Source organism: Taeniopygia guttata, chromosome 17, assembly GCF_048771995.1.
Source record: "Taeniopygia guttata chromosome 17, bTaeGut7.mat, whole genome shotgun sequence".
NCBI lineage: Eukaryota > Metazoa > Chordata > Aves > Passeriformes > Estrildidae > Taeniopygia > Taeniopygia guttata.
This window is the reverse complement of record NC_133042.1, coordinates 9,264,576-9,282,095: the sequence shown is the minus strand read 5'-3', so window position 1 is coordinate 9,282,095 and position 17,520 is coordinate 9,264,576. Positions and strand designations below refer to the sequence as shown.

The 17,520-nt window shown below is 50.8% G+C and overlaps 3 protein-coding genes across 9 annotated transcripts in view; 2 read left to right on the top strand and 1 right to left on the bottom strand.

Annotated features, from left to right (window-relative positions):
• The first annotated feature begins 76 nt into the window (after positions 1-76).
• On the top strand, positions 77-7,169 carry PSMD5 (proteasome 26S subunit, non-ATPase 5). Its single transcript, XM_030286509.4, has 10 exons — positions 77-567; positions 701-845; positions 1,400-1,513; positions 1,728-1,856; positions 2,509-2,618; positions 2,975-3,117; positions 3,542-3,733; positions 3,924-4,033; positions 4,482-4,622; positions 5,267-7,169. The coding sequence occupies exons 1-10, from the start codon at positions 92-94 to the stop codon at positions 5,522-5,524; spliced, it is 1,818 nt and encodes a 605-aa protein (XP_030142369.4). The 5' UTR covers positions 77-91; the 3' UTR covers positions 5,525-7,169.
• An 889-nt stretch (positions 7,170-8,058) lies between these two features.
• On the bottom strand, positions 8,059-9,685 carry B3GALT9 (beta-1,3-galactosyltransferase 9). Its single transcript, XM_072936813.1, has 2 exons — positions 9,680-9,685; positions 8,059-9,159 (listed from the first exon to the last, which is right to left on the bottom strand). The coding sequence occupies exons 1-2, from the start codon at positions 9,683-9,685 to the stop codon at positions 8,059-8,061; spliced, it is 1,107 nt and encodes a 368-aa protein (XP_072792914.1).
• A 6,544-nt stretch (positions 9,686-16,229) lies between these two features.
• KCNT1 (potassium sodium-activated channel subfamily T member 1) overlaps positions 16,230-17,520 on the top strand; it is a 75,557-nt gene continuing 74,266 nt past the window's right edge. For 3 of the 7 annotated variants that reach the window (XM_030286660.4, XM_030286662.4, XM_030286659.4), the window contains exon 1: positions 16,232-16,620. In XM_030286660.4, coding sequence (XP_030142520.4) covers positions 16,490-16,620 — 131 coding nt within the window. In that variant the 5' untranslated portion in view covers positions 16,232-16,489. Of the gene's footprint in view, positions 16,621-17,520 lie in introns of all 7 variants that reach the window. The other 4 variants (XM_030286661.4, XM_030286657.4, XR_012058518.1 and 1 more) reach the window with 3 other exon arrangements.

Genomic DNA, 17,520 nt, shown 5'->3' with positions numbered 1-17,520 from the left:
TTTCCCTTCCCGAGCCCAAATAAACGCCGTTTATCGCAGTTTTCCCAAAAAACGGCGACGCCGTGCACCGACCTCCACCCCCACTCAGGGAATGGAGAACCGCCATGGCGATGGGACCACGCCCCTTCATTACCGGGACCACGCCCCTCATTACCGGGACCACGCCCCTCATTACCGGGACCCCGCCCCTCATTCCCAAACCACGCCCCCTCCGCGCGCAGCCGCCGGGGCGGACATTTTGTTTACATTTTGGCGGACGCAAAGGGCGCCCTTAGCAACGGCGCGGCGGTTGCTATGGCCCACCAGAATTCTCGCGATAACCCCGCCCGGCGGTCGCTACGGGCGACGCGAGTTCTCGCGAGACTCGCGGGAGATGGCGGAGGAGGTGGCCAAGATGGCGGAGGCGGCGGCGGAGCTGCTGGAGCGGGCGGCGCGGCGGGACCCGGCGCTGGAGGAGCTGCGGGCCCTGCGGGTCGCCCTGCAGGCCGTGCCGCTCGCCGCCCTTCGCTCCCGCCTCGGCGAGCACCATCTGAGGGCGCTCTTTGGCCTCCTCGCCGTCAATGACCGGTGAGCTCCGGAGCCTGAGCGGCCCCGCTGCTGTTCTCCCGGAGCGAGGGGGTCCTGCCGCCTTCCCGGGGCGGGATGTGGCGCAGCGGTGTTCCTCTGCTCAAGGACTCGGTTTTCTCTCCGTCTCGCCCAGGGAACAGGTGTCCGCGTGTGTTTCCATCCTGGAGAGGCTCCTGCAGGCCCTGGACCCCCTTTACATGATCCAGAACCTCAGGGAAGAGCTGCAGAAGGGCCTTTTCCACCCCGACGACTCTGTGAAGATCCTCACCATGTCCCAGGTACAGGGTTTGCTCCAGGAGGAGGGGACAGAGCTCTGTGGTGAGCTCTGGCTTAGTCCCCATCTGCACTTTCCTACCTCGGTTTGTGATAAAAGCAGGAATGGTCTCCTGCACTCGTGCCATTTGGGATAATTACCCTGCAGTGTGTATATATGTCAATAGCAATGTCCAAAACCATGTCCTGACAAAAGCAGGTTGTGAATAAAACTTCTGCCACATGCCCGGGTTAAAGCTTTCCACGCCAGCAGGTGATGGAAGAATTAAAAGCAGCAACATTAATACTTTAAAGTATTGTGGAGACACCAAACAGGCTGTGGGAGTCTGACACTTGCTGCATTAATTTAAAAGAAGAGTATTGTGAGATGTAGTGGTTTGGGGTGGGTTTTTTGAAGTTCATCTAAGAGCAGCTGCTTGGGTGTTGTCCAGTTGAGTTTTGATCCAAAAACCTCAAAATATTGTGACTCTGGCTTTCTGTTCAGCTGTTCCAGTGCTTGAGTATCCTTACAGTGGAAAATAATTTGTTCAAATGTTATTTTCTGTGTCTCTTTGATCAGGTTGGGAGGATTGTTGAAGACTCAGCTGCTGTCCCAGAGATTCTGCACAGCCCGGAGCTGTTACAGCAAATCATAAAGTGCATTGGTGGGGAGAAAATAGCAGTGGCCAAAGAGGTAAAGGTGCCCTTATTGTCCCATTCCTCTGCAAGCTGAGGTGGTTGGATGGCAATAAAAAGGAGCTCTCATCAGTGCAAAGTGAATTATAATTAAAATTAAGTGTATAGCTATAGTTAATAAAGAACACTGCAACTAAACCTGATAATCTCAGATTTTCTTCTCTGCGTGGTTTTGCTCCTGTGTAATAACAAGCTCCTGTTTTTGCTTGCAGGCCATTAAATCTCTGTCGAGGATAGCCCAGAGCCAGGAGGGTTTGGAGGTTCTGTTTGGGAGCAGCTTGCTGGCTGACCTGAGGCGTGTCATGGCCACCAGTGACGTTGTTCGGTACCGGGTCTACGAGGTGGGCAGCTGCTCCGCTGCTCCTGGCTCTCAGCCTGCCCTTCACGGCTTTTAAATTATTGTTTCTCACTGCTTTACCCACTTTTCTTCGTGTCTGTGTTTTAGCAAAACTAGAAAGGAGTAGGAAGATTACAGCAGTGGGGGCTCTCATGCTGTCATAAATTCCCTTTCCCATTTGTTGGTGTCAAAGTGTGAATTGCTGTTCATTCTCTAACCTGTAGTGCCCAAGGCATTGGAAGGGCTACACAGAATCTCTAAAGACACTAGAAAGTGTTTGTTTCTCTGAAAATAAAAGTAAAATAGTTAACTGTAGCCTCTTGACTTTTGGATGTGAAGTGCTGCTGAGAGTTTTGGAGAGATGCCAGTGTCAGTCTAGAGATGTTTGGCAAAGGAGAAATAACACAGTTTAAACGTTCTAGAGCTTAATGGGGATAGCACAGGAAGAGCTGGTTGTGAATAGAGATCAAATGCATGTGCTGTAAACTTGGAACTCCTTATGAAGTTGCTTCAGGCAGACATTTGGGTTAATGATAAAAATTTGATTAATTCCATATTTAATACATGTAAGGTTAATTGCCACTGGAAGATGTATTTGGCTGATGCAGTGAGTCATTATAATGTTTTTATAAACTCTCCTGTTTGCTTTTATTTAGCTAATTGTGGAGATTTCGTCAGTGTCAGCAGAGTCCCTGAATTACTGTGCAAACAGTGGGTTAATCCCTGAGTTAATTGGGGAGCTGACTGGAGAGGATGTGCTGGTCAGGTATGTTGGTGAGTTTGCCAAGGACATTTCCACCACTGTGAAAACTCTAATAAATGTATTTGTGTGTGTTTGTTGTAAAACCCTCTTCAGGAAAACACTGTATCTGCCTCTCCTTAAACTGTCTTGAGTGTCCAATACTTCATTCCTTAATCTGAGTACAAACTGGGGTGATAATTATCATGTTTGGCTGCAGTAGAAACACTGAATTCTTTCCTAGCTCGGAGAAGCTTGAACAGCTGGGATCATTTGGGGTTTTTTTTTCGCTAGGATTTTGTCTTATGGATGTGGTTTCTTTTTTATCACTGAGTGCTTCAAGCCCCAGCTGAAATAAAGGAGAATGCCCTGGTGTGTTGCAGAGCCACGTGCATAGAGATGCTGACCTCGCTGGCGCACAGCCCCCAGGGGCGGCAGTACCTGGCTCAGCAGGGAGTCATCGACAGAATCTCCAACATCATCCTGGGGGCAGAGTCAGATCCCTTCTCCAGCTTCTATCTGCCAGGTGCCACCCTGCATTCCTCCTTGCTTTGCTAGTGGGTTAACCTGACAGCACTGCCAAGCCTCCCTGCTGAAAGCCCAGGGGAAATTCTGAATGTTAGGTCAGATATGTAAAATATTGGATATTTAAAAAATGCTGATGCATCAAGGATGTTCCTTAGTAAGATCTGGGCAGGCCGTGCTGTAGCTTTAAAGTTTGTGTTATTGTAGCCTTTTTTAGGAGTGCAAACATCATGAATTAAGCAACAGTCAAAATATTTGGCTTGTTGCTTAGTTCTGTCTTTATTTTGAGCTTTTTACCAACACTATTCGGACTTAATAACACATGTTTAGGGAACAAATCAATCTCACAATAATGTACATTAATTTTGCCATTGTTGAAGTTGCTGTTCTTCCACTCAATGCTTTTTTTGGTCTTGTTTTCTCAGGATTTGTTAAATTTTTTGGCAATCTGGCTGTTGTGGACAGTCCCCAGCAGATCTGTGAGCGCTACCCTGTCTTTATGGAAAAAGTCTTTGAAATGGCAGAAAGTCAGGATCCAACGATGATTGGAGTGGCTGTGGACACACTGGGAATCCTGGGATCAAATGTGGAAGGCAAACAGGTTTTACAGAAAACTAGTTAGTATCTTCTTTTTCTTTAATAATACTTCATAATATAAGAGTGAATTAGTTTGGGGTGATATAGAAAGGAATTAAAAAATGTATTAACTTATCTAATAAATAAATTCATAGTGTAGCTGATGGGTAGCTACATTCCTGTGGAGATCTGGCTGAATTAATTAAAAGCACTTTGTTTTTGTTTTAAAAGGAAGTAGATTTCAAAATCTCTTAAGCAAAATCGGGCACCAGGCCAAGAATGCCCCCACGGAGTTACGGCTTCGGTGCTTGGATGCGATTTCATCCCTGCTTTACTTGCCTGTAAGTTGGGCTTTTTGTCTTTGTTTTCTCTTTGCATCTCCAAGAATGAAATCATCACACACCTGAGGAACTGTGAGGGGACATTTTGCAGCCTCTAGGTTGGGCAGCAGTGGTGCTTTCAGTGTTCTGAATAATTGATTTACCGTTTTCAAATTCCTTGATTGGTTTGCTTAAATGTCTGGGTTTGTTTGTAAGGTGCCAGGTGTTCTGAAATGTTAATAAAAGATGAAATCAAGACTTTATTGATGAGGGAATGAGGGTCAGCAGGTTCATATCCTTGTGCTCAGAGGGATAGGGACAAACTGCTCCAGTCCCTGTGGTCTTTGGATCCAGGGGTCTGGGTTAACAGTGTAGCTCTAAGTGGGTGATTAAACCATTTGAACACATCCCAAAAACCTGAAAGCTTTTCGTAATCCTAATCAAACTCTCATTTTTGTGATTTACACAGCCAGAGCAGCAGACAGAAGACCTTTTAAGAATGACTGAATCCTGGTTCACATCCTTGTCCAGCCAGCCCCTGGAGCTGTTCAGGAGCATCAGCACTCAGCCATTCCCTGATCTGCACTGTGGGGCTTTACGGGTGTTTACTGTGAGTGCTTTGGTTTTAAACGTCAGGGTGGGGCTTGTGTTGCCATTCAGTCTCAGATTTATTTATTTCTTCAAAGTGAATACCACCAACTTCTTGTTAAAGCCCAGAAGTGGTCAGAAAAAGGAATTTTTCCTCAGCCCCCACTTGGCTTTCCCATTTAAATAATGCAGCAGACACATCATGTCTGTAATGCTAATTTTCTGATAAATTGGAGAGGGGAAAGAAAGGCAAGGATCAAACCCACTTGGGAGCTTTGTGTTCCTTGTTGGCTGTGGATGGCAGCTCATTTTAGTGGCTGGAGCACTACAAGGATACTTCAGAACCAAATCTTGAATTGTTTACACTTTTTTTTTAACAGTGATACAAATTTTAAAGTGTTACTTAAAAGAAATGTATTTTAATTACCTGAGGTGCTGCTTCTATACCAGAGGCACTGCTGTGATAATTCCCTCAAAACTTTGAAGATAAGCACTGAGCTCTGTTTGTTCTCCAGTGTTAAACCCTGCTCCTTGATTTGAGTGGTGGTTTCTTATCTCATTTAATTTTTCCTGTTCCTTGTCCCTGTACCAAAAACCCTACTGTGTAACTGCTTTTTTAGGGTTTTAAAATGTTTCCCCCCCTCACATCTTTGTCTTCTTGTTCAGGCCATTGCAAATCAACCGTGGGCCCAGAAGCTGATGCTGAACAGCCCAGGGTTTGTGGAGTACGTTGTGGACAGATCTGTGGAGCCTGACAAAGCTTCAAAGGATGCTAAATACGAACTGGTGAAGGCCCTGGTGAACTCCAAAACCATTGCAGAGATCTTTGGCAATCAGTACTACCTGAGGCTCAGGGCTTACCTGCACGAGGGCCCCTATTATGTTAAGGCAGTTTCTACTACAGCTGTGGAAGGAGCAGAATAATGTCCTTGGGTCTGGGGTCCCCCTCTTGCAGAACACAGTCCTGGCACAGGTGTTGAGGTACAAGGTGGAAAAACTCTCCACACTGGAGGTTGTCTCTTTAAAGGAATGTGAAGCTATTTTGACCCTATTTGAAATGAGTCAGGAGAGCAAATGGAAGGTTATTTGATATTTCCCCCTAAATTGTCATGGCAGAAGTTCCCTGGGTGCTTCATGAGGCAGGTAACCCGGGTGAGCACTTAGCAGCTGCTGCTGACTGTGTTTTATTTGGCAGAATTTATCAGTGTTTGTTTAAATTGTTCTTGTGTTTGGAGTTTATGTTGTGTTTTCCCAGTAGGTTACAGTTCAGTTAAAAAAAAAACCACCAAAACACCTCAAGGTTTGTAACCTCAGATGCTGCCATAATTTCTGTTCTTTTTTAATTAGCTTTTTTACCTGCCACAGTTGGCACTTGCATGGAACACTGTTCTGTCAGAATCCTGTTGCTGAATAAGTGACACTGTCCACATGAGGGAGTATGGACTAGATTCTTTTGTTTTCAGCCTGCTGGATGTGAGTCTTGCTGGAATAAATAATCCTAAATATTGTTTACATTTTCTGCTGAGGATTAAAAAAAAAAGTTTTTAGCCCTTTTGAAAACAAATCAATGCACTCTGTAGGGATCAAACCCACCTGGGAGCTTTGTATTCCTTGTTAGCTATGGGGTGGCAGCTCAGTTTAGTGGCTGCAGCACTACAAGGATACTTCAGAACCAAATCTTGAATTGTTTACACTTTTTTTTTTTTTAACAGAGATACAATTTTTTAAAATGTTATTTAAAGAAATGTATTTTAGTTAGCTGAGTTAGACTGAAAGGGGTAAGAACGTGGAGCTCTTGTGTTGAAGGGAGTGAACGAACTGGGAGTATGGAAATGTGGCATCTTAGGAAGTTGGAATTTTCTTTTGAAGATGTCAGAGCTGTGGGAGAGAATCAGGAGTGGCTGGGCATCCATGATGTGTGATGTGTCTTTGCCCATAAACAGAGACCACAGGGTACTTTCTGTCAAAGGCCTTGTATTGTTTTTATTGAGGGGGAGCAGAATAAAACATGAAACTACTACTTTGGGGCTTCTTTCAGTGATGTGTCAGCCAGGTGTCCCTGTGCTGCCAGGGGAGGCAGGAGGATCCTGTCCTGCCGTAACTCTGCTTTTGCCTGTGGTAGGTGGAGGTGCAGCTGGCATTGCCTGCCAAAAAGTGCTGCCCATGAGGGCTCAGAGGAGCTGGGGGAGATCCCTCAAAGTTTGCTAAGCTGTCTAAATACAGGTGAGGTGCCTTGTTGCTCACAACCCAAGATTTCCCCGAGTTGTCATCCTGCATCCCAATGCTGCTGCTTTTATCCTAAATGTGCCCAATAAAGATCTGCCAGTGAGAAATGCACTGCAGTGTCTTGTGACTGGAGAGAGCACAGGAGCTTCATGAGTCCTGCATTCAGCAAACACATGAAAGCACTAAAAAGGAAATAAATGACTGTAGAAGTCCTCAGCTTGCACTAGTTCTGGGCAGTTCAGCTCTGTTATTTTAGGTGGCTTTGTGTGCTGGTGGCTCTGTATGAGCCATATGCTGAAATGTCAGTAAAAGAAATCGATATATAAACCTGTTCTGCAATTCATGAGCCTCTTCCATGTGTGTTTTCAGCTGGTGCTTTTGAAGGCTACTCTGTGTGCTGAGTATTTAGCATCTGCTTTGCATGGTCCATTTGCCAAAGACAATATTTTAGAATGTGCAGAGATGCCAAACAAGGGGATTTTTTAATGTATACACATATGCTTTATTTTGTTGAGCTTTGAGCTCAGTGTTGATTGATTAATTGATCACTTTCCCCTTATTACTCAGATGCAGTTCCCTGCCCATTCTGTACATTGCCATATGGATTACATGCTGCTGCTGTATCTGATATAAATGACAATTTTGAAGTGTGTTGTTTTTGTCATCCCCCTTAAAGTAACAGGTGGAGATAATTGAGGAAAACCACGAAATGCTGGAGGATTGAGGTAACATGCTGAACATTTGGTTTAAAAACCAAAAAAACCCAAACCAAACCTTGTCATTTGATGGATGTTAACAAACAGCATTAACTGAGGAGTTTCCATGATGGCTCAGTGTCTGTTCCTGCTGGAGCTGCTCTGTTTCTCTGTGAACCAGCCTGCTCAGAAACAGCTCCTTTTGTGCATGGAAAGCTTCCCCTTTGTTACAGAATTCTTTGGAAGTAGGTGATGCTCACTCACACAAAAAAGGAGTTTTGAAGACTCAAAAGTCTGAAAAACCTTGGATATAGACAAGTCTGTTGGAACACTCTTTTTTACCTCCATGGATGCACTTGTAGGTACTTAGAGAGGCAGAGGACATCCAGTTCTGCTCTGTCACACTGTAACAGTGAGAATTCGTGTGCTGCTGAAGGGAAAAGAGCAAACTTGGGGGGGGCATCCTTTGTACAGAATGTTAACAGGATAACACAGCTGATGAAAGAAAATCCAGCCTCTTCGTGCAGAAGTTAACCATTAATTGACAAAATGAAGGAGCTCAGTTTTTATCCTGTCCAAGTTGAACTGTTTGAATCTATCAATGTAGGTCAGAACCTTGCAGGACACCAGGCTGTAGTAGGTTTCCAGTAAGGAACAATCCTCTCCATCGCTCGTTTCCTTCCAGTCTTTAAATAGCTCGTCCTCTCTCATGTCGGAAGAGGTGAAAATGAATTTATAGCAGCATGGGTTGTAGCTGATGTGCTTCTCCCCGGCGAAGCGGGAGCTGTGCCTGGCAGTGATGCCAGCTCTTTTAGCACAGATTCCTACAAAGGCAGCGGGGGGCAGCACCAGTGGCACCTCCCTGGCAGCCACGTAAACCTTACGAGCCACGTCCTGGGACATGAGGAAAGCACTGCCGTGGCAGAAATCCGGGTAGAACTCCTCGGGGTATTGGTGGGTGGGGACAAAGCCAGGGCTCTGGGGGTCCCTGTCAGGCACTGCCTGATGAACCACCCTGCCAAGGTAGATGTCCTCCTGCTGGGTTAAGCTCAGCAGGTACCCAGCCAGGCTGGGAACACCCACAAACACGTCCTGGGCTGCGTGAAGGATGTACTTGGCACGGGGACAGAAAGCCACCGTCCACTCCACGCTCATCAGCATCTTCTGTGTCTGCGTCTGGGGGGAATCGATGAAACTGCCTTCAATGATGTCTCGGTGCTTTTGGGCCTCCTCGTGGATCTCCAGCTGGGTGCTCACTGAAGCTGCCTTTCCTACAGCAAACAGGGTCAGGACACTGTAACCCCTGGAGCCTGTGGCGTTGCCCCAGGTCTGCCTGATCGCGTTGCGCCTTGTCCTGTTTTCTGGGCTGCTGCACACAACAATGAGCAGAAATATGTCTTGGTTGGAGCAAGTCACTGCGCTGCTGCTGGTGTAAGAGAGGTTGGCCTTCAGAGGATCCAGATCCAGCTTCCTGGCCCTGTCCCGGATCTCCAGGGCCTTTGCATCGGTGTAAGAGAGAGGCAGGGACTGCAGGAAGTATTGCTCCAGTAAATCTGCCCCAAAAAGCAGCACGTGGAAAAGCAGGACATTGAAGAGGATGAAGCACCACTGGTGTGTGCGGAGCCTGCAGAGTGTCAGCTGGGAACAGGAACACCGACACTGAATTCTCTTGCCTCTCAACCCAAAAGGCTTTCCCTCATTTTACAATATATCCATGCAAAGCAATCCCAGCTTTTAGACCGTGGTCTCTGTATTATTAGTGTGAGGCATTTTTTCTCATGGAAACTTCAGAAATCTACTTGAGGCACTGTGAGATCCCAAACTGAGAAGGATGTTATCATGTTGAAAACTTCCCTCTGTGCATCCATGTGTGGAAATACTGAAGAATGACTTGCTATGAATAATTTTGACCTGTTAATGAAGGCCTGAGGTGCCCCTTTATATGTCCTTGAAGGAGAACTTTTGGTACTTCCCTGACACCGCCCTATGGAAGCTGTCAGGGTTAGAATCCAGAGGGAAAGGCCAGGTTGGATGGGGCTTGGAGCAACATGGGAAAGTGGAAGGTGTCCCTGCCCATGGCAGGGGGTGGAATGAGATGGTCTTTAAGGTCCCTTCCAACCCCAATCCTGTGAAAGCTGTAAGAGGCCGCAGCACTTACCTGCATGGTGCTGGGAGCTGTCCCTGCAGCAGGGGCTCTCTGGGCACTTTCTCCTGGCAGTGGCTGTATCTGGGTCTGCAGGATCCAGTTACTGCCCAGTACCTGCAGCCTGTGGCTTCCACCTCACCTGCCTGGGCAGAGGAAAGATGATCCCTGGAGCTGATCGTGTTGCAGCCACATAAAACACAAAGCTAACAAACCCCTGGCCTTTCCCTTCTTTAATTTCTGGCATGCTGAGGAGTAAGTGAAGCAAATGCTGGGGCTTGCTTGGTCAGAAGAATCCCTGGTGCTGTTGAGTCTGTGAGGAATCCCTGGTGCTATTGAGTCTGTCAGTTTGCTGCTGGCCCTGGAGTTGTGTTTTTCACAGCTGTGCCATTGTGGTGGGGCAGTTGATGGGCACTCTGCATCTCCTGAGCTGGAGCTTTGGGGGGTGAACTTGTGGGTTTGCCTTGTGTGGGGTGCTGGAGGACACCCCGAGGTGCTGCTGGGCCAGGCTGGCTCCAGGGCAGGCTCTGCCTCTCCGCAGCCTCGGCGTGTTGCTGTTGGCTCAGCCGGAGCTGCGGGGGCTGGGGAGCCACGGGGGGCTGGAAGTGCTGCAGGGGGAAGTGCCAAAGACACCACAAACAGGATGGAGCTGTCAGCAGGGGAGAGTTGGCTTTGGCAGTGGGGAGCACTCGGTGTCCCCAGCAGAGCCCTGGCGGGGCAGGGAAGGGCTGGGTGATGGCAGCGCTGCTGTTTGAGGGGTGGATTGAGGTGGTCAGCTTGTGGGAGCTCCAGCCCCCATGGGACAGCAGGAAGGTCATGGCTTCTTTTTAATTCTGGGATTTCTCAGAGGTTCGGGTGCATTTCTGTTCTGCAGCCTTGGGTGGAAGGAGCACACAGCACTGCTCTGGTTTGTCTTGGCTGGACCATTGCAAGGCTCCCTGCAGCATCCTTAGGGCAGCCTGGATTAGCCCAGTGTCCCAGGGACATGGAGAAGGGCTTTGATTTCTGCCTTGAGGGGTCCAGGGTTAATCCCCAGCTCTGGCTGAGCTGCTCAGCTCTCCCAGCTGTGTTGATAGAGGGAACAGAGGAATTACAGAAGAAACCAGGTTCCCAGAATCTGCTCACAGCTTGGAAGTGCATCTTACCCTACATAAAACCCCCAAAACACAGTGTGCAAGTCCCAGTGTGGATTTCTGCTTCAGGCTCTCCAAAAAGAGGGAAAACTTCCCCAGGGCTCGTGTGTCAGCTGGGCCACAGCTTCATCCTGCCCAGCCTCACACTCTGCAATCCTCACAGAAGTTGTGCTTTGAAGCTGGGTGAGCTGTCAGCACGGGAAGTGTCAGTTAAATGTGTGCCCTGAAATAAAAGGCTAATAAGGAGATATTTTTAATGTACAATAATACAGCCCTGCAACTCCAGATACCCATTCTGGGGGAAAAAAAAATTCCTTCTTTGAAGATATTCTGTCTCCAGATGAATAATTTCATTAGCAAATAAATACCAGGGTTGAAACCTCTTACATTACAAATTGAGTATCTTTAGAATAATAAAATAATAATAATAAGCCCCACATGTGTATCATCCCTGGTGCAATTAGGCCCAGCGTGGTGCTGGCAGCATTGCTCTGTGGTGGCAGCACCAACTTTGATACCAAATATATAAAATTACCACTCCCAACCCCAGCCAGGGCACAGGCAGCTCTTGGATGTGGGTTTTTATTTATCCACAGGGCCTGGTGGAGTTCCACTGGGAGAAAGCTGAGGAACAGCAAGGCAAAGACTGCTGAAGGGGAAAATAACTGAGTCCCTCAGCTCCAGGAGGTTCCCCTGGGGGAGATCCCTCCATCACCTTTAACCCCAGGTTTTAGGCAAACACAACACCCAACAGCTCATGTGTGACCTTTTCTCACTTTTCAGAAGGGTGAAGTGAAGCTCGTTTGGGGAAATCTTCACTCCCAGGGAGATCCAAGAGTTTCCTGGAGAGTTCAGTGACCCTGGCATGGCTGCAGTCAGGTCAGTGGGGATGGCAGCACTGCTCCTACAGCTGCACTGAGACCCTGCACAGTCCTGGGGGTGTAAATTAGGCAGTCAACCAGGAGAGCAGATTTTCCTGAGCTACGGGGCTGGAATTTCATTAAATTTTATGTCCACGAAAACCTCATTACAGGAGCAGAGATATAACACTGTGAGCAATTTGAGCTGTCCTAAAGCTGTGAGTGCTCAGACTGAAGGACGTTTGGGTTTGATTTTTTGGAGAGCACATATTTTGTGATATCCAAAGATCAAAGCAGAGCTGCCAGGAGGGTGGTGGGAGATGCTGTTGAGCAGGAGGAGCCCGGGGCAGGCAGTGGGTGCTGCAGGGGAGCAGCCGAACCTGCAGCTCCTTAAAACCTCTCCTAAAGTCTCCTGGCTTCCCTCCCAGTGCTGGGAACATTTGGAAGGGGGAGCAGAGCCTGGCTTCCCTCAGTTCTGCTCGACTTCGCTTTGTGAAAATGCGAAGGCTTTGGATGACGCACCGTTCTCAGGAGATGGAGCAGGAGAGGGTGGATGGATGGGATTGATGGGGAAAATCCAGTGAAAATTTGGTTTCCCAATGAGAATTTGTTCAAATGTGAGAGCTTGAGCTCAGTCTGCTCTAGATGTCCTTCTGGGCAGGGTGGAGACCCCTCTCTGTGCTCCCCATGGTGCCCCTGCTCTCAGGCTCTTCCCAAAGCCAGGTTGATTCCCACAGGCAGGTTTGCAAATTTTCCCTTGCTGCCTCCTGCTGAACCCCTCTGTGAGCCCACCTGGCACAACATCCCTTCCCACGAGGCATTCCCTGTGCTCCCATGGGTTCACTTGTCTGGCTCTAAGGCTCAGAGATGCCCCTTGTCACCCCAGCAGTCCCCAGCCAGGATGCTCTGGGAGCATCGAGCACTCCCAGCTTTCCAAAGTGTTTTGGATGCTGCACAAAGGATCCTCTTTATTCTAATGTGCCTTTTGCAGTTTCACCAGCACACACAGAGCTGAGAGCACGAGGGGCTGCAAAGGGACCTGTCTGGTATTTAATAACAGCATCAGTTGCAATAAATAGAGATGGTTGTTTAGGTCTTAGTCACCGAATAGCAATGTTTGTGCTTGAAGACATGATTCACCTCTTGCAGGCAGTTCTTCACCTCACATTCTCCATGGGGTTTGGGAAATGATGGAAGAAGAGGCTTTGTAAGAGTTCTACAGTGTGTTTCACTTGTTATTTGATATTTAATGTCCCTTTGGGTATTAAATAAAAGCAGAAAACTGAAAACCAAGCCAGCAAACCTGAGCACTGACAGAGCAGACAAATATCTCTGTGGCTCCCAATGTGCAGATGAAGGTGTCTTTGCTTCTGATTTAATGGCTCGGTTGATGAGACTAAATCCATGTCTTTATATCCAAGTTCCTGCATTCTTCTTTTTGTTTTGCATACATCAGTCTAGGAGTTAGAGAGCTCTCTCCTTTTTTATGGTAAGTTTGATTATTCCTTCTTGAGATTAATGACAGCTTTGACAATTCCCTACCTCTGCATTCCTGGGTAACGACAGCCTCAACCCCCTGTGTGTTCTGCCAGGGCTGCATTCAGCCTCGGGAACCCTGAGTTTTACAAGAGCTGAGTGGAAAGAGCATAAATTTGTGTGAAATGCTGAGCTGTGAGGCCACAGGGCCGAGCAGGTTCCCCAAGTGGTCTCCCTGCCAAAATGTCAACTTGACAGAAAAGTTGCTTATTTTGCAGTGGACCAGAAGTTTCCTTGTTGCTATTAATTCTCAGACTGTGCCGTGTGAGTTGCTTTTTTGATGCTTTTTTGGTGCTTTTTTCCTTGTTCTTTCATTCCCTGCAGGCTGTATTTGTGCCTGGCAAACGGAGATTCACATGAAATTCATTTGACACACACAACATCCGCAGCGTCGGAGTCTCGGCTCGGGCTCTGCTGGGATCAGATTCAGTCCACGCTCTGACAACATTTCCAGCTGGGAGCAGATCTCTGTTCCCGATGCCGTGGCTGCTCTGCCCTGCACTGGGCATTTCTCCTTGGAGAAATTTCAGCTGGAGCATTTCTCCTGGGCACCTCCTTGCCCTGGGCTGATGGGGTCCCTGTGTGATGCACCCAAAAAGGCAAAGCTTGCCCAAGGTCGTGGGGGGAAACAGGAGCTGTTAAGTGATGCCCCAGCCCGTCCTCTCGAGGTGCTGGATGGATCCAGCTGTGCTCCAGCTGTGCTCCAGCTGTGCCCCAGGGCTGGGGAGGGGCTGCAGCCCCCCAGGCATGGCCAAGGCTGCTGCTGGTGGGGCTGTCCCCATCGCCCTCCTGGCAGAGAGTTACTGGGGGGCTGGAACAGGACAGGGACCCCCTGACACGAGTCCTGGAGCCCCGTGGATCGCTGGACACGGATGATGTGCTCTGCAGATGACGACTTTTCTCGCTCTCGCCTCTGACTCATCCCACTGTTGCCTCCCACAGATTTATTTATTGTTCTCCCAGACGCAGGAACAGCAGAGTTGAGTGTCCCTGCCCTGTGCCAGGCCCCTCCTCGGGCAGCTGGGCTGGGATCTGTCAGAGCAGCCGGGCCTTGCCCCGCACCCATCCCTGGGGGTTCTCAGAGTGGGGTTTGCCATCCCTGGGTGCCCCCCTGGGCTGCCCCGAGCCTGGAGGGCTCTGTGTCTGCTGGGAAATGAGGATTTGTGGCATCTATAGCATTTTAGGGAGTGCTGCAGTTGGAGGCAGGAAGGACCAGCTTTTAGCCCCATGTCCCCAAAATTCTGAACAACACCTTTGCTGAGGGCACTGAGGGCCTTTCCCTCATGGTTTCAGGGGTGCAGGGAATTGCTCTGTGCTGGAGCTGGGAGCAGTCCCAGGACCAGAGCTCTTTCCTCAGGCAGAATGGCATCAGATTGCTCAGCTCGTCCCTGTGGTGGCCTGAGCAGCTGTCCTGCTCATGGTGGGACTGTGGTGGCACCAGTGTCGGGGGCAGGCAGAACCAGCCCGACTCTGCCCTTCAAACTCCAGCATTTGGATGGGGATGTCCTCTTCTTCTGGCTCTTTCTCTTTCATTTTTAATTTCTCTCGGCATCTGACTGTTTTAAATAATTCCTCCCCCACGCCTGTGTTATCACCCAGCATGTCAATACGCTGCTGTGCCACCCACCCCTCTCCTCGCCGAGCTGCGCGTTGACACTTTGCACCAGATAATGTGAGGCAATTAGTGAATGGAGAATAACCATCCCACTGAAAAGCAGGACGGCTTGGGAAGCATCACACGGGTGGATTGCACGGGGAGTATTAATTGCTTTTCTCTCCAGTGACTCCTGGTGTAGGAGAGTCCATATGGAGAGAGAGGAGGAGGAAGAGATGCTGCGGGAGAAACGAAGTCTCCAGTGGCGGAGAGACGAGCGGAGCGCAGCGCATCCGAGCGGGGGCACGTCCCTCGGATCCGGAGGCTGTGGCACAGCGGGGCCGCGGCATCCACCGTGTGCCCACGGCTCCCACGGGCCCGGCAGCCGTGGGGTACCCCGGGGCCAGCGTGGGGTACCCGGGGCCAGCGGGACCGGGAGCTGCCGGAGAGACACCAAAGCTCTGGGAGCAGCGGGATCCCAGCGCGGATGGTGCCACCTGCCCTGGGATGGCTGAAGTGCTCTGTGGGGTGGCTGACCAAGGGAGGGAGTGTAGCCGCTGCCTTTCTGTGGAGCAGTTCCTTTATTGGGGTATCTGCTCAGCAGCACAGCCCCGGGGTCCCACAAAATGTCACCACAGCGAACTCCCAGCGCCCACACAGCGGCCTGGGCTCGGAGAGACAAAGGAAGAAAGAAGCAAAAAGGAGAGGAGTGTAGCCGAGCTGGGGCAGGGCGAGCCCCGGGTGCTGCTGCCCCACAGCCGCTCCGTGGGACCCTCTCGGAGCCCTCCCTCTGCCAGGGGGGCAGTTTTGGGGCGCTTCACATTTGGCCGCATCATTCCTGTGGCACCTCCTGGCACATGGGGCTGAACTCGGAGGGGAGGGGAGGCACCTTGGAGCCCATCCCGTTAACCCTTTCCTGGAGGCGGCCGGCTCGTTTCCAGGCTGCCCACGCTGTCCCTGGCTCGGGGCCGTTCCCCAGCGGGGCCGTGTTTTTGCAGCAGCGTCCCCGGGAAGATCAACGCTCCCGGCCCGGCCGCGCAGCACGCCACAGGAATTGCCGGGGCTTGGCCGAGCTGTTTGCTTTCGGCACAGCAGCGCTCAACACAAATATTTGTGCGGGTAGTGAAAAAAAAAAACATCCAATCAAATAAAAAAAAAGAAATAAAAAAGGAAAGAAAAAGGTCGAAAAGGAAAGGAAGAAAGGGAAAGAGGGGAGAAAGGAAAAGGGGAATGACGGGGAAAAGATAGGGAAAAAGGAAAATAAAGCAAGCCATCCAAAGGCGGTGCTGACAGAGGACAGAGGCGGAGGGACGCGGAGCGCGGGGGGATCAGCGGCTGCTGCCCCAGCCCGGGGGCCGCGGGGGCAGCTCCGGGGGTTGCGCGCTGGGCGGAGCCCGGTCCCGCCCGGTGCGGCCCCGCCCGGTGCGGTCCCGCCCATCCCCGAGCATCCCGCACCTGTTGCCGCCCGCTCCCGCCCGGCCCCGGCATGCGGAGCTCCCGAGCGGCCCGCGGGCTGCCGCGGCGGCGGCTGCGGGGCGCGCCGTGATGGGCGGCGGGCAGCGGCCCCGGCAGCGGCCCCGGTACCGGGACGGCGGCGCTGGCTCTGCCCGAGGCCGGCAGCCCCCGGCCCGCGCCCCCGGCAGCGCGGGGCGCCCATGCTGTGCCCCGCCTCGCCGCTCCGGAGCCCCGCGCCGCCGCGCCGATGCCGTTCTCGGGCGAGCAGCGGAGCCTGCAGGGGATCTACAAAGCGGCGGGGCCGGCGGAGGGGCGGCCGCTCTGCTCCGAGTGCTACACCAACCGCTCCTTCGTCTACGACGATGGCAGCGCCCACAGGTACCGGGGCTGCGGGGCTGGGGAGGGTTCCCGGGGCTGCCCGGGCTGCTGGAGCGCCGAGCTCCCGCTGCAGCCGCAGGAGCCCCTTCCCCTCTCGGGGTGGCCGGCAGGACCCCCGTTCCCCATCCCCGGCGCTCTCCCCGAGCCCCGAGCTGGGGGAAAGTTTCTGTGGCACTCGCAAGCCTGGCCGGGGTCCCTGCGGGTGCCCCGTGGGCACAGCACCTCGGGGATGGGGCGGTCGGGAGCTGCTGGGCACGGGGAGGGGGCGCTTGGAGACCCTCGAGCAGTCCCATCCCTAATGGGAAGAGGGTCCGTGCTGATCCCTCTGACCGAGGCTGTGCTCGGCTGAGCCCTGGAGCCACCCCAAAGCCAAGGGGCTAAAATACACCCAGGAAAAGGCTGCATTCCTGTAGCTGCTGCCCAGCCCCTGCTCCATTTCTGGGCTGGTTTTATGCCAAAGTTGCAATGTCCAGTGTGAGGGAGGGGAAGAGCTGCTTGAGATCAGAGGGACTCGGTGCCATCATCCTCTTGTGTCTGGCAGCAGCACCTGTTTCTTACAAGTGGTCCTTGCTAAGTATCCCAGTTTTTCCTGAATAATGCTGTGTATTATCATCGTTCTGATTAAATTTACTAGTGTGGCTCTTCTGACTGTCACGCTCATCCAATGCCAGCTGAAGTGTGCAGATGAGTCGTGTGTATCAATTCATGCTTGGCAGAGAAGGATCTTAGCTGGGTTTGTGCCCTGGGCTGCCCAGCTGGGATTTTCTATGTCTTCATCTGCTCGTCATGATTTAGGGAAACGATCTTTTACTCCTAAAAACCTAAATGAAAAAAGAAGAAACCATCTGTTCTTTAACTCTCATTACATTGCCACTGAGGTGGGTAATTAATAAAATACTT